This window comes from Pavona decussata, unplaced genomic scaffold (assembly GCF_977016875.1).
Source record: "Pavona decussata unplaced genomic scaffold, jaPavDecu1.1 SCAFFOLD_182, whole genome shotgun sequence".
NCBI classification, from domain to species: Eukaryota; Metazoa; Cnidaria; class Anthozoa; order Scleractinia; family Agariciidae; genus Pavona; species Pavona decussata.
In genome coordinates, this window is record NW_028145592.1 from 384,741 (window position 1) to 411,461 (window position 26,721).

Sequence of the window (26,721 nt, forward strand, 5' to 3'; positions counted from 1 at the left end):
AAATAAGTTGGCTTTACATTCTGATCTTATCTTCTCTTCTCTTCTCTTCTCTTTGAACGAAGTTTTACAGGGTTTCAGGTCAAGACTTGCTCGAACGTGACTAAGAAGCTTACGAAACGTGAGTGGGAGCTGCATAACAAATAAAGAATGACTCGTCAATTACAAAATGAAGGATATAGTGCGTTAGGTTTAATGCTCATGCAGCAAGTGTGATGAATTAATGTTTTTTTACTTTGCGTAATGCATTTGTGTGCTCGGAATAGTAAAAAGAAAGATTGCATGCACTGAAAGCTGTAGAGGAGAGAAACTTCAATCTGATCAGATGTGAGAACGGCTAGCTAGTGATCATGTCTAATATAACATTTTACTGTATTTGGAACCCTGAAACGAAGTTAAGTTAATTAATCAAAATCATCGAGCGACAAAAAAGACACAACAAAAGTAAACGTGAATATATTTTGAAAGTCAATTAAAAATCATTCTTTCAATGAACTTCAAAATATCTCTTAATAAACTTCACAGTCTGCACCTTCTCAGATTTGTTCAGTGTAGATACTGTGGATACGTCAGTACGTGTTTCGATTGTTTTGATCATTACAGTGATGAAGCCAACTCTTTTGCATGCAATGAACTCAATTTGCTTCGTAGACTGACAGTGATGTTAGTTGCCATTAAAAAGAAGAACGGCAAGACTGATTAGGGACCGATCGTTTATTACGTCCTAGGGGGAGGCGGTGTTTTTTGAGGGGGGGCTAATTTTTTTAAATGAGCTCTTTTTGGGGGGGTAATTTTTTACCTTGTACGAAAAGTGAGGGGGGTAAAATTTTAAGACATACAAAAGGTACCAACTAAATGTATTTAGCAATCATTCTCATCAATCATAGAGTTGGTAAAATCGACTAGAAACTTCTCCATATCGCTACTATTCTTCAGAGCGACAAAGATCTTGCACGTAATAGGTTGAGTAATGACATGGACATGCAAACCGTGTATTTCATCAAGCAGTTTATCTGTGAAGGCTTGTTTATCTGGGCAAAAAAATTGACTAAAAGACGAATAGAGATGGTAGGCTTCTTCAAAATCCATATATCCACATCCATACATCGAATGCTCCTGTACTGCTCTCAAACCCCGAGCTGCTTTGACCTTCTGTGTACCTTCTTTTGACGAGTGAAGAATAGACTCCAGCAATAACAAAACATCGTCATTATCAAGACATTCAAGAGATATTCTAAGGTACATTTCCTTACTCGAATTTCGCCTAACTTCTGATTGTTTCTCTTGCCAGTTCAGATTCAGAGAGCTAGCGACTCGCATGTAACCAAGCGTTGTGCCCAGGAACCTCTCAACAATTCAACCACAAGGCCAACCATTGGGGGGGGGGGGGGGGGGGGTAAAATTTTCAAACTGTCATTGTAGTGGGGGGTAGAACTTTTGTTTAAAAAAATTTTGGGGGGGTAAAATTTTCAAACACTCGATGTTTTAGAAAACCACCGCCCCCCCCCTAGGACGTAATAAACGATCGGTCCCTTAATTCATAATATTGCGGGATAGCCCTTGATTCCGTAGTCTCCCTCGCAGCCGTTTTTAGTGTTTTTAGTGTCGTCACGCAACGCTCCTTCTCACTAACCACTAGTGGGGAGGAGCGTTGCGTGACGACACTAAAAACGGCTGCGAGGGAGATTATAGATTCCGAGATGACGACCTTTCGCGTGTCCGAAGAAGGCGCAAACTTTAGCGCATTTATTTTTCATGTATAAACGATCCATATCGTTATTTTAAGCAGATTGCCTATAATTTAGGACAAAGCCACATTTTATGAGAGAAAACAAAATAAATCGCTCCTTCTCTCTTTTTGTTGTCGTTGTTGTGGGTTTTTTTTTTTGGTGAAGATCGGAGTACACCTTGCACACCTTTTTACTCCTCTTCAGAATTGGTCATTTCTTTTCTGACCGAGTTTTCGTAGAAACACAACTGCACCGTCTACGCGTACACGTTTTTCCGTTATTTCTTCATTTTAAAATACATTTTTATAAAGTACACACAAACTTTCAAAGCCTTTTTCATACCGTATTGTTGAGCTGTCCATGCAGGCGAAAATGCTTGTAGAACGTGATTTTGACTGATGTTGTTATCAAATAGAAGAAAGATCCTCGCAGTTATTTTTGGTTATGTCACCATTTTTAAAAACTAGTTTGTAAAAAATTCCCACCTTCCGGTATGTATTCTTTGATTTTCTCATGGAAGAAGGTCTTAACGTATCGAAATATAATTTCCGTTTTTGCCGAAAAAGCTGAAAGCATTTTTGGAACAGCTCGGAATCAAAGCCAAGATCAAGATGTTGCAGAAGTTGGTAGTGTTTCCGATAGTCTGTATATTGAGGAACGTGTTCTCTGTCGGAGATTGAGGCATGAGAGACGTCGGACAGCGAGAAGTACCATCATACCAGCGTTGAAAACTTTCATTACGAACTTCAGAAGTAATAATATAATAATAATGATACTACTACTACTACTACTACTACTACTACTACTACTACTACTACTACTACTACTACTACTACTACTACTACTACTACTACTACTACTACTACTACTACTACTACTACTACTACTACTACTACTACTACTACTACTACTAATAATAATAATAATAATAATAATAATAATAATAACAGAGAGCCTTTATCCTCAAAGTTCAAAAAGAAGCTTCCTACATTATCCACTCAGGGCGATTTTTAACTGTAATTTATCGATTTGATTATATTTTTTGGTTAAATTTATCACTAACGTGACGGAACTTTGCAATAAACACTTTTTGTATTTTAATCACGTACATGTTTTCCAACGAAGCCCTATTGTTAGTGTTATTGAAATTAGTGAAAAGGCCAAATGAAGTTTGAGAAAGTTATATTTTAAAATAGCGATAATGTAGTTCCGCAAATTCAAACAATTTCTGCAGGCTTGTATCGCCGGAATCGTGCACGAGCAAAATTTGCTCGTCTCCGTACAAACGTCTATAAAATCTTCAGACTGAACGAGACTGCTATCTTCGACAAGACTCTCTTTCCAACCGTGTCAATGGTTCTTCGATATCTGGCCCTGATTTATATTGTTAATTGCCGTGATAAATGATAATCTGTGTGAAAGAGTGGGATTTTTTTTACGATAACTGACGTCTAGAGGTTATGTAATACTGCAGCCGGCAGCCCACCACACGCTGACGTCACTTAAAAATCACTGACGGATTGTGTGGGATATATGACAAAACGTTTGACCACCAATTAATCGGCTCTCAATTTTTCACGTGTGGTTTTGTATGCCTGGTTCTTTTAATATTTCTATTGACATATTCCACTTTGGTCAATCTGAAGTCTTCTCATCTTTAATGTTCACTGGAGTTAAACCGGAGTCACTGTCATTTTTTTTTCTTCAGTTTTAATGCTTGCTAAAGCGAGAGTCATTTAATTGTGTAGGAGGGCGTATTAATCTCAGTTGCTGACTAATTGTGACGTTTCTACCGTGCTGGAATTCCTAGAATATTACCAAAAGGTCTCAAGACAGCAGGAAAGTCACATGCAATGAGGTTCAGGTATAAAACGACGATTTTTAATTTCACAGACATATTTCGGCAAAAGCTTCTGCCTTATTCAGTAGGCAAATGTTTCAGAAGATGCAAATTTGAATATAAATAGATATATTCAAATTTGTATCTTCTGCCCTTTTCTCTGAAGAAGGCAGAACTTTCCGCCGAAACATGTCTGTGAAATTGAAAATGGTCGTTTTATATCTAAAATTCCTAGAATGTTTGAAATATAAAACAATAAGCAATTAATCAAAGTCACGAGTCCATTCAGTATCTTTTTAAAATTTGTAAAACAGTGGAAGTCTTGTCCGATATAGCAGATCACGTGAACCGATTGACCCCTTAGTAGCGTAGCGTTAAGCGGTTAGGAACATTGTACTACTCCTTCCTGTATGGGAAACTAGTTTTCTTTTTATGCAGGATTACCTCCGCATGCAACATTTCGTAACCGTTTCGCTTTTAAACATATCTACCCCTGGGAAGAGAAAGACGATGGCAATGAAAGCTTCTTGTCTTTCAACATTCCCGACGCCGCCGAGAACCGCTATATCATCACACCCAGAGAAGTGTTTATTACATCAACAATTTAACAATTTAATTACTTATTTTTACTCGCTATAAGATGATTTAGCAACATAATAGAACGCAAATAAAGTAAGAACAAGTGATGGCTTGGACTCATTTTCACTGCTTTATTTAACGCATTTGTTGCACCAAGTTGGAAACAATATGAAAACGTGTTGATGTTAAGCGACAAGGCACTGCCAACAGTACATGCACTAGAGGCCATTCACTCATGCGTACAGTCTTTTAAGTGTGTATCCTTGGGCAGCCAAATGGACAGCGGTTTCGCTCTTGTTATGGCTCATCAGAATAGCATAGCCAACTAAAAAAAGAGGCACACTCAGATAGCGGCTTTAAAGAACAATTAAACGTGTAATTCTTACTAATCCGTAAGTGCTCTCGTAATAAAATGGCCGACCTGCTCCAACCCTGAGCCGCAAAAAAAAGAATCCACGAAAATTTGAAAATAGACCCGCAGTTCATTTTGCTTTATTCTTTCGTGCTTATTTCCAAGGTTTTACTTAACATCTATTGTGCTGAAAACGGAAAAATATCAAATAGCTGATTTAATTTTTTCCGCGTCTGCACGTGCGTGACGCCACCAATATCCCCCGTTAATCAAATATCAGGGTAATTAATTGATTGTGTTTCAAAACCAATATATTGTTTGGTGTGATCTGTCGCTCAAAGGCGCCCGAAATAACTACTAATTTAGTGGTTACATACAGTGACAACATTTCGTTTTTTACGAATAAGTAGTTCTTTGCATTCAGTTATTCTATACAACTGATCCACCATCGGATTTAAGTGAGTGTTATAGGCAGTTTGTAGTAGTTCACACTGGCATGAATAGAGATCGGGAGGAATTATGGCCGCGCCGAGCGCTGTCGGTCTAACTGCACTTTCCACGCTTGAGTGTCAGGTCAAACCGAATTTTTTTCTAGGGAATCAGGGTTGACCTGATATCATTGAACTTATTGTCTCAAAATTTAATAACAAAGTCATTTGACTTACTCAGCCTATTTTAAGTAGTAAAGATCCATCGAATGAATGAAGGCGAGTTCATATGCACAAGTTATTCAATTCAATCAATGACTTGTAGCGTTCTTTATCATCTTGTTTTTGTAATAAACAACAACTTTGCCATGAACACCAAACAAAAGAACTTGATACACAATGCATCGTTCACAACATGGACGTATATCAACGATATCATGTTGTGTCTGTCTCACAAAATATGCAAATGCGTCACGTTCTGCATTTGCTCAATCATCCACGAAAAAAGAGGTTTCTGGCAACTGTAGCCATGTTGTTTATAATCATAAACCATAAGTGATATTCATGCCAAACTTTAGAGCACACTTGGCTTACGGCTTTTTAGATACACCAGGGGAGACCCTTGTTGTCAGTGTTGTAAGGTATATTTGAAGGTTTTAATTATAGCTAAAATAATAATAATAATAATAATAATAATAATAATGATGATAATACTAATACTAATACTAATACTAATACTAATACTAATACTAATACTAATAATAATAATAATAATAATAATAATAATAATAATAATAATAATAATAATAATAATAATGATGATGATAATACTAATACTAATACTAATACTAATAATAATACTAATAATAATAATAACACTAATGATAATAATAATAATAATAATAGTAATAATAATGATAATAATATTAATAATAAAGCGATGGGTGCAACTAAATAAAATGGTGAGAAGAACATTCTTAAGACTACACTGTATTATAATGATAATGTAGTTCTGTAAGGTGCAGTTGACCATACTTCCAATTTCCATAGGGATCATCTTTAAGTTCAAGCATTTTTTGCTTTTCTATAGACTCCTAGACTGTTCACAGTCCACTATTTTTCTGTTAAATTTTCGAGACTCGTACGTATCGAAATCCCGCGTGTAAATGCGAGCGCAACCTGGGGAGAGTGCTTCAACTACCGAGGGGGGCCCTAGTCAAGGTACATTGAACACTCCGCTCCCCACCGTAGTTTAGGCACTCTCCCCAGTGCGTTCAAATATGGCGCGTCTTTGCTGAGTAAGCCATTGCTCGAAGCACACGAATGCATAAAAATGGCTGCCGAAGCATTACAATGCGTATTCAGGAAATCACTCAGTCGTTAAATTGATCAGTGGCCAGTCAACTTTGAAATTTCATAAATCAGCTCGGCTTGACGAGTTTTCAAAGCGAGGAGTGATGATGAACAAGGAAGACATAAGTGCGCTGGATCGGGAGCTCTTTTCAGAGCTCATTGAATCCCCGATCAATCCACTTCTGTTTTATATCACTCGTCCTTATGTTGACTCCTGTGATCTCAAATTTCGTCTTCAAATGATTGGAGACACTTCTGTTTATGAACTTGTATGGCAAAACAGTCCACTCGCTGACCCTTTTCGAGGGGGGTGAATAGGGGTATGTAAATCCGCCGATCCGCTAAAATTAATAGCTGAATCCGTCGATCCGCTCGAAAAATCAACTTAATCCGAATCCGCAAGTTAGATGATACGCGAGATTCAAAGCGACTTCAGTTGTTGGAGTTGCCTTGCGTGATATTGTGTTTTAGCGCTGAGGATGACTATCAACGAAATATTTATGTAACCAATGTCTGTACTGAGACAAAATCTCGCAGATACGAGAAAAAAGAGCAAACTTGAACTTCTTAACAACCAAAATCCAAAATCCGGGCCCCAAAACTGGATAAAACCGCAATCCGCTGTGATCATAGGATCCGCAGATCCGTTAAAATTTCGTTCTGAATCCAGAATCAGGGCTAAATATTTACGAAATCCGCCGAACCGTAGACCTATTCACCCCCCTCCTTTTCTTCTATAAATTTATTCCCCTGTAAAAATTTACGACGACCTGCGAAATCTCGCCACTATATACCCCGTATAAGGTAATCCAAGAAAGTCTTGGATTCCGGATTCTACGCAGTGGATTCGGGATTCCACTGTCTGGATTCCGATTGAAAAATGGCTGGATTCCAATTTTAGTTTCTGGTGTCAACCACTATCTTTGCATACTTTTTTTCCGTTAACCTTTTTCAATAGTGGATTTTGCTGTTAAAGTACGTCTTTCAATCGTTACGGTTCGTTTTATGCACAATTTTTATCCAAAACAAATAAGGTGTGTCTGTAAAGATGAGCGGTCTGTGAAGACCACTGATCCGACATCCGATTGTTGAGGAAGGTCATTCTTGCTCCAATAATTGCAGAATTAACAATAACAAGGAACCAAAAATTGCAAACAACAGCTTTTGATGTTCACATGCAATTTACCTCCATTTTTTTTTACTTTTTCCATTAACAGAATTGTCTAATCATCATCTCTTAGGTAAGGTTTCTAATTAAATATACTACTATGCAAAATTGTCCACGGAAAGTAAATGGCTGAAAATATTTATCTTTTTCTAAAAAAAAAAAAATAAAAAAAATAAATTAAAACATTTCCATCAAGTATTACTTGATGGAAATTTTTACTTTCTACTGAAACCAAAACACAAACACTGACGCAGAATTAACCTGAAAGAATACTTAAACCGCCAACCTCAAATCGCTAGTTAATATGGCAAATTTAACTCCAATTTATGACAGAGAAAAGTCCGTTTTCCTTAAATATAGATTAATTTCTCTTTCATCTCTTGATTTTCTCTTCAATAAGTCTTAGAGAACATACTGAGAATCTCTCCAAAAAAGGAGCGATTTACGAAGATGATGGAAAACTGAATCAGAAACAGTTTTCGATCACAAGACACTGTTGTTCCATATAATACTAGAAATTAAGATAACTCTCTTCGAATTAAGTTTAGTTTGCATTTCTGTCTGTGCATTTTGGTCCTATATTTTTACGGAAATTACAGCATGATAAACTTGGCTAATCTCGTACCCAGATCTCCTACGGTCAGGCGGAGGGGAGATCTGGTAAAGTTCGATTTGAGGCCCGGAATACGGGCCTGCCCATCATCCTTTGTCCACCGTGCTGCTCGTAACTGTGATCATTCCTGGTGAGGTTTTCGCTTTCGAGGGTGCTCTTCGGAACGTTCTTCGGTCGAGAGGACATCAAAACTTGAAACTTAAGCCAAAACGAAAAAGGCAACAGGAGAGATTGCAATCAACAAGCGCGGTAAATCACTTTTTTACTAAGATTAGTTCCTACCCTTTGTGACCATCTAGACCATCTTTGTAATGAAAACTGTTCCAAGAACAAATCCATCGTAACTGTGCTTTCTCCACTCAAGATCAACGTGCTTATCGACGATCAATTAAAAAGACTTAAGTCAACCGGAGTAAGCTGTACCAGTTTTCGCCTTAGATGGTAACTGTATTGAAGATACTGTAATTTACAGGGAGGGAAATGTCACATAATTTTTGTGCACCCCAAGGTAAAGGTAGCAACAGACAGTGCAGAGAGTTTTTGTTGTCGAAGCTTTATCAGAAAAATTTTGTGGTCGTTGTTGTAGATGAGGCACAATAGAGTTACTGATTGGCATCTTGGTGTTAAATTTCGCATTGGAAAGTCAAATGGTTCATGTCATATTTTCATTTGCAAAGTTTCAGAAATTGTGGTCTACCAGTGATACGTAAAAATTATTTCTTCTCTTTGTAGTCTTTCAGCTGATTTGGTCACACAAATTCTCCTTCTTCCATAAGTTAATGGTTTAAATTTCCAAACCAAATGGATTGTGTAAATGCGGCAGGTTTCTTTTACAGGCCAAAGGACACAACTCAAGGTCACTGTAATAATATAATTTTATATGAACCAGCTAAACAGGGCCTCCTCCTACCTACAACAACTGTCCATTCCTATAACACCAGAAATTCTGCCAAGCTTAATTTCCACCGACCACAAGTAAGAACTAACATAGGCAAATTTACTTTTAAGTACTCTGCTTCTGTCATATGGGAAACTGTCCCCATGGCATTAAAAAAAAAAAAAAACTTTTAACAGGTTTAAGAAACTTTATAAGGCCCACCTGATCTCTTGTCAATCAAATAATATATGTTCTGTTTAATGATCAAATATAATAGTATGTAACTATCTAATAATAATAATAGAGTTAAAAATAATAATAATAATAATAATAATAATAATAATAATAATTGTCTGCTTATATTTTGATCTTTGTTGTCGCTGCTGTTGCTGCTGATGATGTGTTGTCCTTTTCCTTTCTTTTTGTTTGTTGTTGTTGTTGTTTGTTTGTTTGTATGTTGTTTTTTTGCTTTTTTTTTTTTTGTGTTTATTTATTTATTGTTTTGTTCTTCTTTTATTAAGCTTGTCCTGTTTAGATTTCTTGCTCGGTTCAGTATATCTCGAACATACCTTAATTTACACAAATGTAAATCTCTCTTGTACATCCTAGGCTCTACAAACATTTCCTACATTTTCTAATATCTCAATAAAGCTCCGTGTCATTTCTTTGTTTACTTAAAAGTAGGTGGTGGTCAGCTAGAAAGCCTTTGCTACTTTGACCACCACACACATTTTATAATTTGTACTGTATTTATTTTTATCTTGTAATCATTTATTGTAATACTTTTCTTTCTATGTTAATGTTGTGTAAATAGTGTGAAATAAATGAACCATGAACCATCCTAGCCCTAACACCATGCTACTGTCTTGGTTATATACCAGCAAACCAGAAAGACCTGTCGGTGTAAATGGTAGGCGCCCAATTATGTCCAACATTAAAATACCGAGTACACCCTTGCTGTTTTAAAGGGTTTTTTTTTTCTCAAAAATGGAAGTTTGAATTTCTTTTGGGAAATGGAGGTACCACATCTGGATTTGGGATCTGAAGAATGTTTGGTTACTTGCAACATGTGAGTAAACAGAGCAAGTCCCTATGAGTTTCCCATTAGAGTTTTATTTGGTAGTGATGAGCTTTCCATTTCAGTGGTTCTTGATTCACCTTTATCACATAACACTTGAAAAGTTTTCACCTGAAATTTATGTTAAGTTTAGGGGACATGCCCCCTCGACTGCTTCTTTGATGACAAGTTAATAAAGGTTATAATTTTACACATACATGTAGGAGTCCACAGACTCGAAAATTAGAACCACATAATACACAAGTCCCATAATATTTGACTCTTGATATGAAGAACAAAGGTCATTATCTGCATTTGATTTGCAAGGCACAATGAGCTGCTTAAATAATCATTGTTGTACTGAGCATTGCATTATTTGTACATGCATAGAGGATGATACACTAACAATAATACAAGGTTCTTTATGTCCAAAGCAGCTATCTTGGTGCTTGGACACTCACCGCTGATGGGATCCTTGATTTGAGCAAAAAAAAAATAATAACAATAATAATAGGAAGGTGTGAAGGTCTTTTGGGCTCATAAAAGTAGCAAATGGCAGATAAATAGAAAAAAAAATATTTCCACTATTTGTTTGCCTGTGCATGTCTGTGTGTTCTAATGAACTGTCACCCATTTCTGCAGCAAAACAACAGCTCTCAAAGTAAGCTGATCTTCAGTAACCATGAATTCCTAAGTATTCCTTAACTATGGCCTTCCATAGCCAGGAAACAACATTTAATCAAACTGTCAGACACAAACCCACTGCAGAGAAGTGGTGGGGAAAAGAAACTTTGAAAACAGTGTCTGTCTTGGATGAAAATTCCTTGTTGATGCCAATTCCTTGAGCAAAAAAAATTTTCTTGTATTGATATTTGCACCCATGTCAGGTCCTAACTTTTCTTAATATTAAGACCAGCAACACAAAATTATGTTCAAGGACTTTTCACACAAGTACACAAAAAATATCAGAACAGTGAACCTTGAACCTTTAAGCCCCAGTAGTGATCAGTATCAAAATTTCTCCTAATATTTATCAATACACAATCAAGGAGAGGTCATGAGATCACCAGTGGTGAAATTTCTTGATATTTCAACAACCTCCCTATAATGCTACTATGAAAAATGGACATGTAGAGACCAGTAAGGAGAAACTGTATGTTGACACTGAGGTTTAAAGGTTAAAAGCTAATAAATACAGAGCCATATTGTTGGTGATTATCGCAGCTTATTTTATGCTTCGTCCTTCCACCACCCCATGCGTCAAAAAGGGCTTAGTTACTTGAGAATCCCTTTTTATTCAGCCTTCTCATTATCCATTTTCTGGTAATTATATTGTCTTATTCTAATGGAAAGAATAACAACATCCCAGTGAATGACTACAGTTTTTTCTTAATTAATTGCATCTTTGTTCAGGGGGCACAACTTCAGAGTACAGCAAACGAGGAACACTTTCCTCAGTATTCCCTACAGCGAAGATTGTTATCATGAACACAACAGCAACAGAAAAACAACCAAACTGCAATCATACAAAGTTTGAATATGAAAGATTTATGGAGTACTACAAAGGCCCTCCTATCTTAACACAAAGTAATGTTGACCAGTTTGATTACATATTTTCGCCCATAGCAGATGAACTTATCACCACCAATGTCAAAAATTAAGCCTGTCAGCCTATCATTTACTCATCATTAGTACTGTGTGGATTTGGGGGTGCCTTTTTGGGTGGAAAGCTTGGGGATCACCAGTTCTACCTTACTCCCCAAATTCCTCAAAATGCACTTTTGGCTCAGTCTCATTCTCTACAGACTGACAATGAATATTATTTGCCACAATCTTTGGGAATGGGGTTTGATTCTCATTGTGTTGGAAGGATAATAATTTATTCATTTTGGTCTTCCGCAAACCATGGAAAGTTTTTTCCAAGAAAGTGGAAGAGATGGGAAGCCTGCTACATCAAAACTTTACTTTAACAACAATCATATCGGTGCAAATATTGAAGAAATGCAACCCATCATGACAGATTAGTGTAAATACCCCAGAAATCTGTGCAGGAGAAAATTTTTGCTTATAACCACTTTGGTTTTGGCTTTTGTGTAAGAAATGCAGCTGTTGTGATATCTGTTGTCTGAAATGACTGTCATTGCTCTTAATTATGTGTTGAGCTGTGTCCAGCTGTTTTAGCCCTTGAAGATATTCACATCACTGATAGGAACTTTAGGAACTTGCTTCTCCCTAGAAATCAGGTGGAAGAAATTAAGGCAGAGTTAACAAGAAATAAAGGAGAAACTGAGGCCAGTGATAACTATTTGTATCAGAGAATGTGCTAAGGATTAACAATGGAAGTAGTAAATGAAGTGTGTTTAGTACTTCAAGGACTCCATACTAATGATAAAATAATGGAGAAATTCCCCTATCTTGAAGAAAAGAACAATGGCAAAAAGATTCTAAAAACTATAAGTGATGTCAAATCCAAAGAGGCATGTCCTCCTTTTAAAACTACTTCTTTTCTAAAGCCTATCACAAGCATAGACCTGCAAAACATTAGGTGGTGCAGACATGTAAACCAATGTCCCCATTTTTATTTCAGAGGAAGGCTAGTTTTATATTTTGGATCCAAATTTTTTTTAACTCAGTAGGTGGGAGAAAGGGGATAAAATTAAACTAACTACACTTACATAAAGAGCCCTAATCGGTTCAGACAAGGTGTTCTCTGTTGTAGTACGGGTTTCATTACTATTATTTTGGCGGTCATAAGTCGGACATTTTTCATTTCTCTTAGCTGAGGGGTGGGAGGGATATTGATCTCACCAGCAGATGAATAATAATATTGTGTGGACACTCTATCAATTTCTCCAAAGTCCTATGAGAGATGTTGTATGGATCTTGAAGGAATAAGCACACTGGTCTGAAAGGACTAATATTATATTATGAAGTCTCTTACTCAAAGTCCAGTTCAATTTATAGAAGGAAAATAGTCTTTTAGCAGAAGACAAAAACTGAAAATATGCTAGCAAATGCGGCGCGCGTGTTCAGGAACTCAAGGTAAAGTATTTTGGGGAAATTAATTTGCGTTTACTAAATAAATAATCATTTTAAAAAAAATCATTTTTTGTCAAGAAATACCAAAAAAAAAATATATGACCTACCTCCATTTTATCCCCAAAAGTAAGCAAGCTTACATCCATCGTGTTGGAAACTTGTGTAATTTGGCAAGGCCGTTTGAACGTTACTGCAAACTCTTTTCGGCTAAAGTCGCTGTTGTCTTCCGAAAAAACAATTTCTCACTGTTCTCTCCCCACACAAAGGGCATGTATGTATTAAAACGTCGCATGACAATCTTAATCGGAGCGAAAACTTTTCCGTGTTTTTGTTTCTTCCCCGAACTGAGCGAAAACCAAACACAGAAGGAAAGAGCCAATCACAGAGCAGATTAGAATGAGGCATTCTTAATTTTGGTAACCAACCAGAAATGGCGTTGTATCGAACTTTACCAGATCTCACATTTCGACATTCCCGAACCGACGACTGAGATCGGGGTACGAGATTAAAACTTGGCTAGACGTAGCCAGTGCATGCCGTCAATGTAGGCTTTTTCTCGGTAAGCTGGCGGCTCTGTGCACGAGGCTAGGCTAGCTGCGGCAGAATTTGGAGAAAAAACTTTAAATGTTCCGTAAACATGATAATTTTAGCACCATAACATTACATGAAATACGTCCAGTTGAAACGAGCAAGAAAAGGTCCACCATAGACGAATTTATAAAATTTGAGGAGTCGAAAACACTCGTATAATCTTTGATTACTGTTTGTTACAAAACGAAATAAGTCGGCCCCTGAAACGACTCTGGAAAGGGTCCACCATAGCTGAATTTCTACAATATAAGGTGTCGAGCGCACTCATAAAACTAGTAATAATCAAAGATTTGGGAGTGCGTTTCCTGAGAATAGGCTGAGAACCTCGGTTGTAAATTGAAGCACGGAGATATAAACCTTACGGAATAGCACTGTTTACGTTTATGACGTAGTCAACATTAGTTGTTTGTTATACTGACCTGTAAAGACGGATTTTCTTATCGTAACCTTACTGGATCAAGATCCTTTGCGTAATGCTATGTTCTGTATTTGAGCCAGGTACTTCTTTCATCTCTTTCAGTGACTTTATATCGACAAACCTCCTCCTTATTACTATGCGGTATTTTATCAGCTGATACTGAACACTCCTCATTAGTATGCGGTATTTTATCAACTGATAAAACACCCCTCATCAGTTTGCGGCGTTTTTCTCGTCGTTCACAAAAGCATAATTGTTATGTACTCTATTGACACACACTTTTTTAACTGAAAATATTTATCTTTTTCTTAAGATTACTTTATGGAAATTTTTACTTTCTATTGAAACCAAAACAGAAACGCTGCATAAAGGAGAATTAACCTGAGGGAATACTAAAACCGCCAGCCTTAAATCACTAGTTAACGTGGCAAATTTAATTCCAATTTATGACAAAGAAAAGTCCGTTTTCCTTAATTAAATAAAGATTATTTTCTCTTCTGGCGTTTTTTATTAACAAATGACTTAGCACGCAGCGCTCGAATTCAATCAGTCTTAGGGAAGAATCTCTCTCTCCAAAAAAGGAGCGATTTACGACGATGGTGGACGGAAAACTGAATCAGAAACAGTTTTCGATCACAAGACACTGTAACCATAAAACTAGTAATAATCAAAGATTAGGGAGTGCGTTCCCTGAGAACAGCTGAGAACCTCGGTTGTAGATATAAACCTTATGGAATAGTCAACATTAGTTGTTTCTTAAACTGACCTGTAAAGACGAATTTTCTTATCCTGTCAAATGGTCGATAATACATCACGTGCAGTGACTTTACTTGATAAACCTCCTCCTTATTAGTGTGCGGTGCTTTATCAGCTGACAAAACACTCCTCATTAGTATGCGGTGTTTTTTCGTATGACAATTTCCAACGTTCACAAAAGCATAATAGTTACGAACTCTATTGACACACACTTTTCCAGGAATGTTTATGAAGCCGTTCAAAAAACTCGCAGCTGTTCCAACGAGTGTACTTAGCTTTAGCCTAGCACGCAACATTTATACAACAGCCATGCAATATAAATTAAACACAGAGCCAAATAGAAACATAAACAAACAGAGATTTGCAAACATGTCAACCGCCGAAACTGACGAAAGCAGAACGAAGGCAGAGACGAAAAACACCAAAGATAGCATAAAATGGGCAGCTCAAGTTTTTGAACGAAAGATGTAAAAATGTCATAAGCTTAAAGTGTCTGAATACAGTTTTCGCCGGTTTCAGTTGGTGACAATATTTTAAAGCGCGCGCTTGGGTTGTGGTACGCAAATACGGTGGTCGATAAAGCGATCTCTCAATTTCACGTGAAATGGATAATAAAGTAAAGTTTTGTTCTTAAATAACTAAGTTTCTCGTTTCTGAACTCTATTTCTTTTCTTTCATTTGGCATGAAAATAGTTCCCTAAAAGCGTAACTCGCCTACAAAGAGAAACCTAAATCTAACAGAGGGTATCTTCATAAAACATTAAAATGCAAAATGAATATTTACAGGAGATCTCTCTGTTAAAATTACATGAAAGTAGTGCAACTGTGTCAGTGTTTTGTGAGTTTTTCTGGATACAAATTAAATGGAAAAAAACTAATGAGTGCATTTTCTTAAAATAAAGGAAATCTAGTATTTAATATGGACGTTTGATAGTTCGCTGCGTTGCCATGGAAACAGTTTTTAGCTCAACAAGACGTACCAAAATACACTCCTTCTTAGTTAGTTACACCTTGCCAATTTTGGACGTCCAGAAGAACATAGTTTCCAATAACGTCTTCTAACACCTGAACACTAGGAAACTGTATTCGGCCACCTTTTGTACGGTGTTAAAAGATACAGTAAACGCTCGTTAGCTATATTTTCATGTAGAAAAATCAAACAAAAAAAATACAGAAAAAGAAAATTCAATTAGCTAGCGAATACACACATATAAGCTTTTAAGATCCTAACATTTTCCGCGTAAGTTCCATCACGGCCACCTCCGCTCGCTGTACTAAAGCAAGCCTCAGAAATTATAACGCTCGCCCTTCAAGTGGTCAACTAACAGCTTGTTCAGATATCCTCTCCGGAGCATTGAGTGGGAGGCCACAGCAGTCACAGCACCCCAGTTTACCTAACCGTGTCTGAACAGTTCGAGCACTCCTCTTGCTCCCGTAAATTCGACTGTTGTTCATTCACAAAACACAGCGCAGCAGTTGGTTTAATACTAGCCACAAGCTTTAAGCAGTTTGTTTTCGAATTGCCATGTTAATAACGTCCAGATTTTCATGAGCCACAAATCCACCGGATTCTACTGAACATTTTACTCTTCCATCCTGTGATGGACCTGTGATGGATGGGCCTAGGCTTAGGAGTTGAGTGAGGGTTGGATTAGGGTTGGAGGCAGCCAAAAAATGGTGGTGTGAGGAGGACCTGCCAAAAACCTAAATAATTATTGTTATTAGGGTACTAGACTCAGTGGACTTACCATATTTTCTTGATTAAACGCCCCCGGCGTTTAATCGGGGTTCGGCGTTTATTAATAAAATGCGATTTTCAGCCATTTTCCAGGTTGATTTATTATTAAACGTAATATTAAATGCAAGGCTGATCAGACAGCTAAAATAATTTTATTGCCCAATAGTTCGGTTAGACAATACTAACCTTCTTCAGGGGCGGCAAAAAGCTGAGTAAAAATTGGAAATAAACGGTTACAATATTTAAAGACGATATAAATGAAAAGTTGAGATGTGATTTTACGTTTTATTCAACATTGCTGATCCTGATCTACACAAAGATCCGGCTACACTTTGCTGCTGTTTGTACAAGTGATCCCTGCACTTTTCAAGAGTTGATTTATTATTACCGATCCTCGGAAACCAGGGGCAGTTTGTCAGTTCTGGACGATTTTTCCCTGGATTACCCGAGCAAGTGCGGCCCATGTGCAATGGCTGTTTATCGTGAGCATGGACCTGGTAACGAAAGGATAAATGTCGGGCATATAGCTATCGAATTGTCATCGACTCTTCGCTTCTTCGTCAAACATGGAAGGAATATTTCAGCTAAAGTGATACAGAAAAACTATCGAGCAAGCAATTTGAAACAAGATGGCCTTGAAGTCCCTATCACTGTGCAATGCACAATTTCCTCCCAGAAAAGACAACTCATGAAAAGACTGAAACAACTTATAAACAAACGTTGGAGGGATCCTCGCGATTCAAACGACAGTGAGCACTACAACACGAGAAAGAAAGTGCGTCAATAATACAACACGAACACAGATACATTACTATATTTTATTTCGCTGTGCAGCAACTATCCAGTTATGTTACGCCGGTATTTTTCCTTTGAACGTTTATTAAAATACCAAAACGGCATACCGTACTTGGTATGTCGTAACAGTGCCGTTCAAGAGGTTACTATTTACTTGTAACCGGTCCTTGTGACCTCGCCCCCTAATAAACGCCGGGACTCCGATCAAACGCCGGGGCCCCGATTAAACGCACCCTGCGTTTATTTAAAGATCGGCAGTTTTGACCCGGCGTTTATACGAAGCCGGTGTTTAATCGAGAAAATACGGTATTAAAGCCTTTGTTAGTAGTACCCTAATAAGAGTATCCTATGAAGAAGTGCTGGCGTTACATTCGAACTATGCAAAGTTTGTTAACTTTGATGCTTCGCTTTGACATGTTTGACAGCTTTCGCCTTGTTCAACCAATCAAATTATTCGAGCCATTCAAACAACGATTGTGATTGGCTTATTTTAGCATGCTTTATCAGAGTACAGATGCACGCTGACGCGACTTGTCCCTTTGGAAAATGAAGTTTGTTTTGAAAATGAGAGTGAATACGTGGGGAAATAAAATGATTCTTTATCATAAAACAAATAAAGAAGCCTCGACTGTGCTCTGTTCTGTTTTAATGCACTTGAGAAGCGGCTAGAGTACTCAAGAAGTAGGTAGAAACATTCGACTACGTCTCGTGTTTGCTCCTACACTTCTTTCGTGCTCTAGCCGCTTCCCGCGTGCTTTACAACAGAACACAGTCGAGGCTTCTTTACTACATACATCAAAATGTAAATTATAGTATAAGGGAGATTTAAATTTATTAGCACACCACAAAGTTTTTAACCAGTCAGGTTGTGTTATTGAATCATATCTTCCAGACGCTTGTGTCGCTTGGATAAAAGATTGAACATAGACGTAGCGTCTTTAATCCTCCTATTGTTTTTTCCCGGTTTCGTTTACATGTGTAGCCTGTTCCAGGCTCCTAGAGAGACGCGCGAAGAGAGGGCGAGGGGACGAAAACGAGGGGGGCTCTTTTCTCTCCCCCATCCCTCCTCGTTTTCGTTGGTTGGATCACCCAAGGAGGAGGCCTAGGGTAACCCAATCGGCTTGCTAGGGTTACCTTTCTAGGAGGGTAAACCTTTTTGTAAATGCTCAAGTTTAGGGCGATCAGATTACTGTTACATTCCCGTCAACTATAAACATGGCTTCGCATGGTTATAAACGGAGAATTATTCCGGAAAACTGTGCTGATAAGAGCGGCGAATCTAAGCCGGAACGAGGGCAACAGCTTGGCGGCTGGAATAAAACATTCTTCTGATGATGTGATTGTTCAATTAATGGGCGAAATTCTTGACCAAAACAAAGGCTTGAGAGATGGAGCCGTTTTTGATCAGCCACGCAATAAATCGAAAGGGAAAAGAAAAGGGACCAATCGAACAACGCCTTCGTTGAAAAAGGTAAAGTGTGCCGTCACGCCAAGGAACATTATGATTTATGAACAATCAACGTGCAAGAATCATCTTTTTTACAAACCTGTTGTAATTCCCGCCCCAGACACGAGTAACGATTAGCTAGATGTCGAAATATTTTAATCGGCTGTAAGGTAGTATTCTTTGATGTCATTTCTTATCTTTTTAATGGAGATTTTCCGCAAATCTGGATTCCATTTGGTTGGATTCCGGATTCCAGAACAAAATATTTCCTGGATTCTGGAGTCCGGATTGCCTTACAGCGGACAACACGGATTTCGCTGCGTCTTTGGCGGCCGAGATTCTAATTTCGCCGAGATCTCGATGCCCTCTAAAAATCTCACAGAGATAACGGCGATCATGGCGAGATCACATCGAAATTTTTACAAGGGCCAAAATAGAACATACCGATGCTCACTGAATGTTTATTTATCTATTATTATTATTATTATTATTATTATTATTATTATTATTATTATTATTATTATAACTTGTGCAACGGGACACTGTTAGCACACATTTAGTACAACAGTTTTGCGGACAATAGTATTTGCTCATATTTTGCTCATGCGCGGCGAGTAGATTAAGGGCACGCAAGTTGTTTTCTTTCTGTAAGATTCAATAGCAAACTCTCACATTTCTTTTTTGCCCGACAGTTGTGTAGTTTATAAAGCAGTAAATTCGCATTAGAAGGGGCAAATAGCTCAAACAAAAGCGAACACAATAGCCCTCTGGGTTCATTGTTTCTATGATCTGCCCTGAGTAACTCAATGAGCCTCCCTGCGGAGGACAACCTGCGTTTATGTCAACCAATGACCTATGCGTATTTGAATAATAATGGGCAATATGACAGACCTAAGATATTTGATTTACTGTAAGTAAATGTCGCGAGAATGATAGGGATTCTGGGCGAGCTTTTACGAAATTTTTTACCCTAACGCAATTCTCTATTCCAAAAACTGCGAGTTAATCGGCATTTTCTGAGTAACAATGCAGCACTTGTTAAAAAGTTCCTAAAGGAGTAAATTTCCCCTACAACCGACTGCTAAGAAATGTACTTATTCATCAGTGCAATTTCCATCCGCCTACCTAAACGATCCCATAATCCCTCACTCGTACCAGTCTCCCCGCCGTTGTGGGGAATACTTTTAACAAACTGGAACCTGCATGAACAGAGAATTGAGTTATGGACCTTTTTGCTTACAAGAACGTTTTGAGGAGCGAGGATGAATGTCTAACCATTACGGCCATCAACATATAAAGTTACGTTTCATACATCACTGTGTTTGTTCCTTTCTCTCTAAAAAATAAGCTTAGTTATCCGGTTCAACCATCCATTTATTTCGGTAATTATCTCATTATCTTCGACCTGACAAATATTAAGCTTCTGATTAAGTTATTGAGTTAGTTTATTATTCCGTCCCTTAAAAACGTGCCCTACTGAAAACCACCTTGTGTAACACATCACATTGCTCAGTGCTTATGGTTGTTATTAGAATGAATGCTCCAAACCAAGGCTGGACACCTTAATGGTTTCTACATAATGCAGTATTCTTAATCTTAGTAGCCCTGACGTAGAAGAGAACAGAAAGCCATTTGCTGGGCAGAGAACTGAGTGAATAGAGTTCCATTAGTCAGAGATCATTCGTTTTGGGGATTTAGCGTAGATCTACACTATTTACTAGGCCTAGGCACGGATTTGAACGATTATAGCTATCATTTGTTGTTATGGCTAACTTTTTCTCTGAAATAAGTTAAAAATCACCATTTTCTTCAACTGGCCCTCGTTGGTGTAGTGGATATGGATAGTAGATATGAAGCAAATGACCCGGGTTTGAGGCGTACACAATTTTGATTTAACTTCTTTTACTGTTAAGTTTGAAATAAGATTTCTCTTGTGTAAACATCCGAAGGTTTCCAACCTTAAGCTTTAAATTATTTTGGAGTATTCATTCTAGTAACATCCCAGTGCTTATAGAAGTGTTAGTTTTTAATCTTCCATTTATTGAGATCCATGCTCGGTATAGCGGTACAATCCACCTGAACAGACTTCACCGACAAAACGCTTCTTGAAATTATCTTTATGCTATCGCTATTATCACATAGCATGCGTGCTAGGGAGACCTTCCTTAACTCGTTGAGCTGGTCAGCGGTAAATCCAACCTCGCCGTTGTTCTCATACCAAAAACGATCCCCACTGCGCAGGCGCTGGAACTGTTCGGCAATTAGACAAGCAAAGGTTGGTCCCAGAGCCCCAGTGCCCTCGTGGTTTTCTAGGAGACCTCCAACAAACAAGTCTACATCATCTGGGTTCTGGTAGATTTGCGCCATTTTCTCAACGTCGGCGGAGGGAATTTCGCCTTTAAATTGATCAAACGAGGTAGCCTTTTGTAAGCCACAGAAAGAGCGGAATATGTTATAGCCTGGCAAGCCGCGCTCGCGTCCTCGCTGAATGTTGATGGCGGCTAGATCACTGACATCACCAGGACCCCGGATGAGCTTCTCTTGCACGGCTTTCGCAAAACTCCTGTAACAACAAGAAAATTACCGGTAAATCACATTTGATATTCTTTATTCTCTCAACCCACGTACTTTATTTCCTTCAGTTGAACGCCTAGTTTGTTCTTGCTTATTTTAAAGAGTACCTGTCAGTATGACGCTGCGGTTTGGCCGCACGTTTCTCATGCGCACAGATCTCACCGTTTGATTTAGAAGCGAGCTTCAAGGATGGAGGAAGCAAAAACTTTGGATAACATTTTGATAAGACCCTTTCACCTATCTTTCCACGATTGGTATGTAATATGGTTATTGCTGCTTTTTAAACTATAAATACAGTATCTTTGTTTTGTACACACCCGTCAATTTTTTGCGAGTGGTCTTTTGCAAGTCCTCGGATGAGGCCATCCACTCCTCCTTGTGACAAGTCGTAAATCGGCGCAGGGTCAAAGAAGTTGTCTGTGTGGACAGGAGCGTGCTTCTTTGTGTATCTTTCGCCATATCGACTCATCAGATCTCGTATTTGACTATGACCAAACCTGTAAGCTGCAGCTGAGAAACTACTGCCTATTGAAGGGTCGATGCTGCTGTCGTAGCCGTGGTAGAATCCATCGTTCTCTAACTTGAGTCCGAATTTTTCAATCTGAAAAACAAGTTCAAGTTTATTTGTCTCGCAATGAAAGAACATACCATGGCAGGAATACAGTAAAAACCTGCAACTAAGAACCTACATTTTTGGGAAGTAGTCTAAATAAGTTCAGTATATAAATGGTAGTTAACACAATTTTAGACTACTTGTGTTCTTAAAATAGGTTCTTAATTCTGGAGAAGAGCAAATAAAACTCAGCTGCAAAACAAGATGGTTATTGGCCTTTTTTCTGTTTCCATAATGTCTTGCACTCTTTTTTATTTAAAAAAAACCCCTCAGTTTTACAGTAATGAGAATCTGCTTTTTTCTTCAAATAGGATTCTTGCACTACAGCTGTAATGTACTAATATGATTATAGAAAATAAGAAGCTGTTTTCAATTTTTTAGATTTTCAGTTCAGATTTCTGGTTCTCACAAAGCAATGAAATGTCTTACACTGGCTGAATCATCTATGTTGGCAGTGTCATTCAACCTGATAGCCGGTGATATAAATCCACCACCTGGTCCTGCTGGTCATGAGGTTCCAACACTCAATTTTAAAGGAGCACTGTCACGTGTATTTTGCTGTATTTTGGTCAAAACTGCTCAAGTATTTGACCGCAAAGAATCTTTTTTGTAACATGAAATTGCTTTTACAACATCGAGAATAAAATATCAACGTTTTCCTCGCAGGAAAAACAAACCATAACCAGTCTTTAGCGACTTCTCTAAAATACACCAAGAGAACTGCCAATTTATTCAAGTTGCAATCCACTTCCATCCTAGCCATCAGCAGCCAAGCATATTTAATAGTAGTTTCTGTGCACTCGTAGGGTTATTGTTAACAAAACTAAACCATTATTTTGACGATTCCATTGAAACAAATACGTTTTTTGACTATCCATAGTTACGCGTAAAATAGGTGACACTGCCCCTTTAAAGCAGATCGTTCTATGACCTTTCTAAGGGCATATTTGTGTGTGCTATCGACTACAGTTTGATCTGTTGGGTTTTTTTTATCTGAAAACTCAAATCGCAAAAAATTTAAGGGAAGGGGATCTTATTCCCCGAATTTGCGAGCTACTGTTGGCTTTCCCATAATGCTAGCTGGCCTTTTTTTCTTACTTTAAGGCGGGGGTAAACCTGAAAGCCGTTTTCACGCCGTTTAAAGTCGGTTTAATGGAAGTATCTCGTTCACGTTTCAAGCGATCCAAAACTCTCTGCTCATCCCGTGAATCTATGTCGTGGGGTGAATTTTTGGGTGATTTTTGGGTATATTTGGGAGGAGATAGTTTTTCTAGAAGGATTGGTAAAATTAAGAGAAATAAGAAATATTGAAGATTTAGTGAAGTGTTTCAAAAATCATTCTTTCCTCTATTCCTTCTTAAAACTCTTCAAATTTCATTCAAATTTAGGTCAAGTCCCCACTTAACCCTTTAATCCCCAATATCAAAGAACAATTTCTCCTATCTTGCCCCTATGTTTTCTTTATAATGTTCTTCCCTATTCTTTTCTATACTTCAACCCGTAAAATTCCTACCATTTCATATACCTCGAACCTGAAAAAGGTACCTCTTTCAGAGCAGTCTCCCCGTATAGTCCATTATCAATAGGAAGAACTCCCAACACCCCCCCCCTCCCCCCTGGGACGGGATAGACAACAAGCGTCTGTGCCGGAGTAGGCTTCCTAGGTATACGATACGATACGATACGATAACTTTATTAACACACGGTAATTCCATCAGCTACATAATTATCATTATCAACTAACTATCTATCTACCTAACTACAATTATAAAAGTAAAAGAAAAAAATTAAAACAATAAATGTTGCTTTTCTTGGAGGTCGTGTTTAAAATCTTAGCTAAGACTGTGGGGATTCAATTTAGCCTTAAAATCGTTCAAGAAAGTTGCTTGGCATAATTATAGGGGTAAACTGTCCCACAACTGAGCTGCACTACATGAGAAACTTCTCTTCAAATAATCAGTGAGGGGTTGTGGAAGAGTTAGAGTGTTTTCACACTGTGTCAAGAGTTATCAAAAATTACTGGCGTATACTTTTAGGTCTCGGCAAAAAGAAGGAAGCGTATACTTACGTATCTATAATCTAAAATTTCTGGTAAATATTCATTGTATGTGATGTGCTGATGAATGGCTGCCATGATCTTTCTCGTCTCTTGGAATATTGTTTCTCCGCTCCAGTGTTGATTTATAGCTTTAAGTTTTCGGGCAATACGGTTGTGCCCACGAATCGCAATAACGTGCATCATTGTCAAACCTAAATGAAAGACAAAACTTGGTACTCAACTGATAAACCCCTGAACAAGTCTCCAACCCAAACAGAGCCGTAGACCTACACCTGTCAAAAGCTCTATTTTCACTGGACCCTGATAACCTGCAGCTGCATTGTTTTTTTAGGGCTGGAAACCAGGGTCGTACCTAGGATTTTTTGTCGGGGGGGGGGGGGGGCGGCAAACTCCGCACACCCCTCACAGGGGTCTTCCGTATACAGACAGGCTTTCTAATTGAACGTTTTGTTGTCACCCCTACGCGGAGAGCTGCCTCTAAGACCTTTTAACGTAAAAAAAAAACACTGATGCTTTATGTCTTAACTATCATGACTCAAACACTATGTTAGAAAAGAAAAAGAGTTTTCCTGGCGGGGGCAGCTGCCCCCTCTGCCCCCCCCCCCCCCCCCCATCGCTATGTACGGCCCTGGAAACATTGTTCTGCTGTTTGTTCTTTTGTCGTCTCGACCAAACATGTAACACGTTTCAGTGGTGAAGATCGCGCCAAATAGAGGGCAGTCCACAATGGTCGCTAGACCAAGAACCGATGCTGCAAAAGGCAACCTGTATATTACAGAAGATCTATCTTATGGAGCAAGATCCCTGTAGAGATTATTATAAGACGTCAACCAAATTTAACTGGTTTTAAAACACCGTTAGATGACCAGGATCTGATTAGCTCAGTGGTACGCTGCCTATTTGCTGATGGAGGACGGATGTAGAATGCAAATCCTGTTTTCTCCTATTTTCAGTTTTGTCTGTTGGAACGTAAAATCCCTCAGGACAGCTCAGCGAGCACATGCACATTTCGGACAAAGTTAGCTTGTTAATGGTTCCTGGCAAAATATCAAACTGTCAGTTCTGTCTAACTCAACTCAGCGGTGGAAACAGCTTGCCAGTAGCTTGTTGTGGGTATTACAGAGGATCTATCTTATGGAGCAAGATCCCTGTAGAGATTATTATAAGACGTCGACCAAATTTAACTGGTTTTATTGTTTACGGGAGTGCTGTTGATAGTTTAAAACCACATTTTCGGTGCAATACGATTCTCACCCATCCCACTGTAAAAAAAAAAGTTCACGCAAGCAACATTCACTCACTGCGTGCAGTCGATTATTTCCGGTTCAGTCAAAAACCTCCGAACAATTAAAAAATCCGGAGTAAAATAAAGTTATCGTTGATGTGCAGCCAGCAAGTATTAAACACGGCAAAGCAAAGGCGACACACCCGATTGCTCGTCCTTTACTGGTGATACACCCAAGATAAGAACGGCCGAGTTCAAAATCTCCCTCTAAAGAAATTTCTATTAAAAATATATTGGAGTTAGCCGGCTCTCGAAGCAAAGGCGACGCACCCAATTACTTATTGTTCACAGGCGACACACCTGATAGCCTGCGAACGTAGACGTATTTCCGGCTGTCGAGAGAATTCCGGCGGAGAGTACTCCTGAGAGAACAACTGGCATGTATGTTTCAGTTTATATACAGTTAATTGTTCTGTTGCACTGAGCTGCTACATTGAAATTTTTAAAGTTGTGAAATTTGCATGCATATTGGACTGGTGTTATTAAGGAAAAAAAAAACGAAGTGTATAAAATTTAAATCCACTGTCCAAATTTGAGTCCATTCCATTCTATATTTATGGTCAGGCGATCGGGGATCATTTCCCGTCCGGGGATCATTTGCTGTTCAAATTGGGGATCATTTCCGGTCCGGGGATCATTTGTGGGCCTGTACAGTTTCAAGGTCTTTCAAATATCACAATTTCAGCTGCTTATCCCGGAATTCTGGCTCTCAAAGAATTGTTCCAACTAATAAACCAGTTTCCACTTTCCCAACTATACTCACTGTATGGTCTTTTCCACTTACATTTGCGTCTAAATTGACATCACAACTAACTTTCGTCTGAAATTACTTCCGGTTTGAAAATATTAATGACGCACATACATCGATAACGTATCTCTGACCACAAAACAACCTCTAGAAAACAATTGTTAATATTAAAAAAAAAAAATACAAAAGTTAATATAATTAACCTTAACTAGAGGAAGAAATTTCCCCTTGGTAACCGTCAACCGTCAAAAGCCCTTGCATTGAGACCCTCATATAACAATGGTTTTAAACATGAGAAACCGTAGAGTGGTGTGGAGTGAATGATGCTAAGCGGGTTTGTTTGGATCCAATGTTTGGGGTGTACATACTTTCACATATTATGTGATTGTTTCAATATACAGAACGGGTAAAAATTCGCCAACTTTGCAATATGTAAATTACAGTAAAAAAAATTATATATTACAGATCGAAACTTCACCTTTGTACAACGGCGAAGTGAATGCCTCTGTTTATGAAAGTGACTGAAATCTCGCCGTTGTACAACGGCGAAATAAACCGTCTGCATAATAGAAGGCATCGGTATCTCGCCGTTGATCATCGGCGAAGCCAACCGTCTGTATAATAGAAGGCATCGATATCTCGCCGTTGATCATCGGCGAAGCCA

The 26,721-nt window shown here is 38.3% G+C and overlaps 1 protein-coding gene and 1 long non-coding RNA gene across 2 annotated transcripts; both read right to left on the bottom strand.

Annotated features, from left to right (window-relative positions):
• Window positions 1–11,269: 11,269 nt before the first annotated feature.
• LOC146462997 (uncharacterized) lies at window positions 11,270–13,435 on the bottom strand. Its single transcript, XR_014857013.1, has 2 exons — window positions 13,141–13,435; window positions 11,270–12,226 (listed from the first exon to the last, which is right to left on the bottom strand). It is a non-coding gene; the product is annotated as an uncharacterized LOC146462997 (long non-coding RNA).
• Window positions 13,436–19,313: 5,878 nt separating this feature from the next.
• Window positions 19,314–24,346, bottom strand: LOC146462998 (thyroid peroxidase-like). Its single transcript, XM_085084990.1, has 3 exons — window positions 24,010–24,346; window positions 21,648–22,037; window positions 19,314–21,346 (listed from the first exon to the last, which is right to left on the bottom strand). The coding sequence occupies exons 1-3, from the start codon at window positions 24,205–24,207 to the stop codon at window positions 20,798–20,800; spliced, it is 1,137 nt and encodes a 378-aa protein (XP_084941116.1). The 5' UTR covers window positions 24,208–24,346; the 3' UTR covers window positions 19,314–20,797.
• Between the last annotated feature and the right edge of the window lie 2,375 nt (window positions 24,347–26,721).

Coding starts and splice junctions, on each gene's coding strand:
- LOC146462998 (XM_085084990.1), bottom strand. CDS start 24,207: ATGATGCACGTTATTGCGATTCGTGGGCACAACCGTATTGCCCGAAAA. Junction 22,038..24,009: donor GTATACGCTTCCTTCTTTTT/GCCGAGACCTAA, acceptor CCAAAAATGTAG/GTTCTTAGTTGCAGGTTTTT. Junction 21,347..21,647: donor GTGTACAAAACAAAGATACT/GTATTTATAGTT, acceptor TTTTCTTGTTGT/TACAGGAGTTTTGCGAAAGC.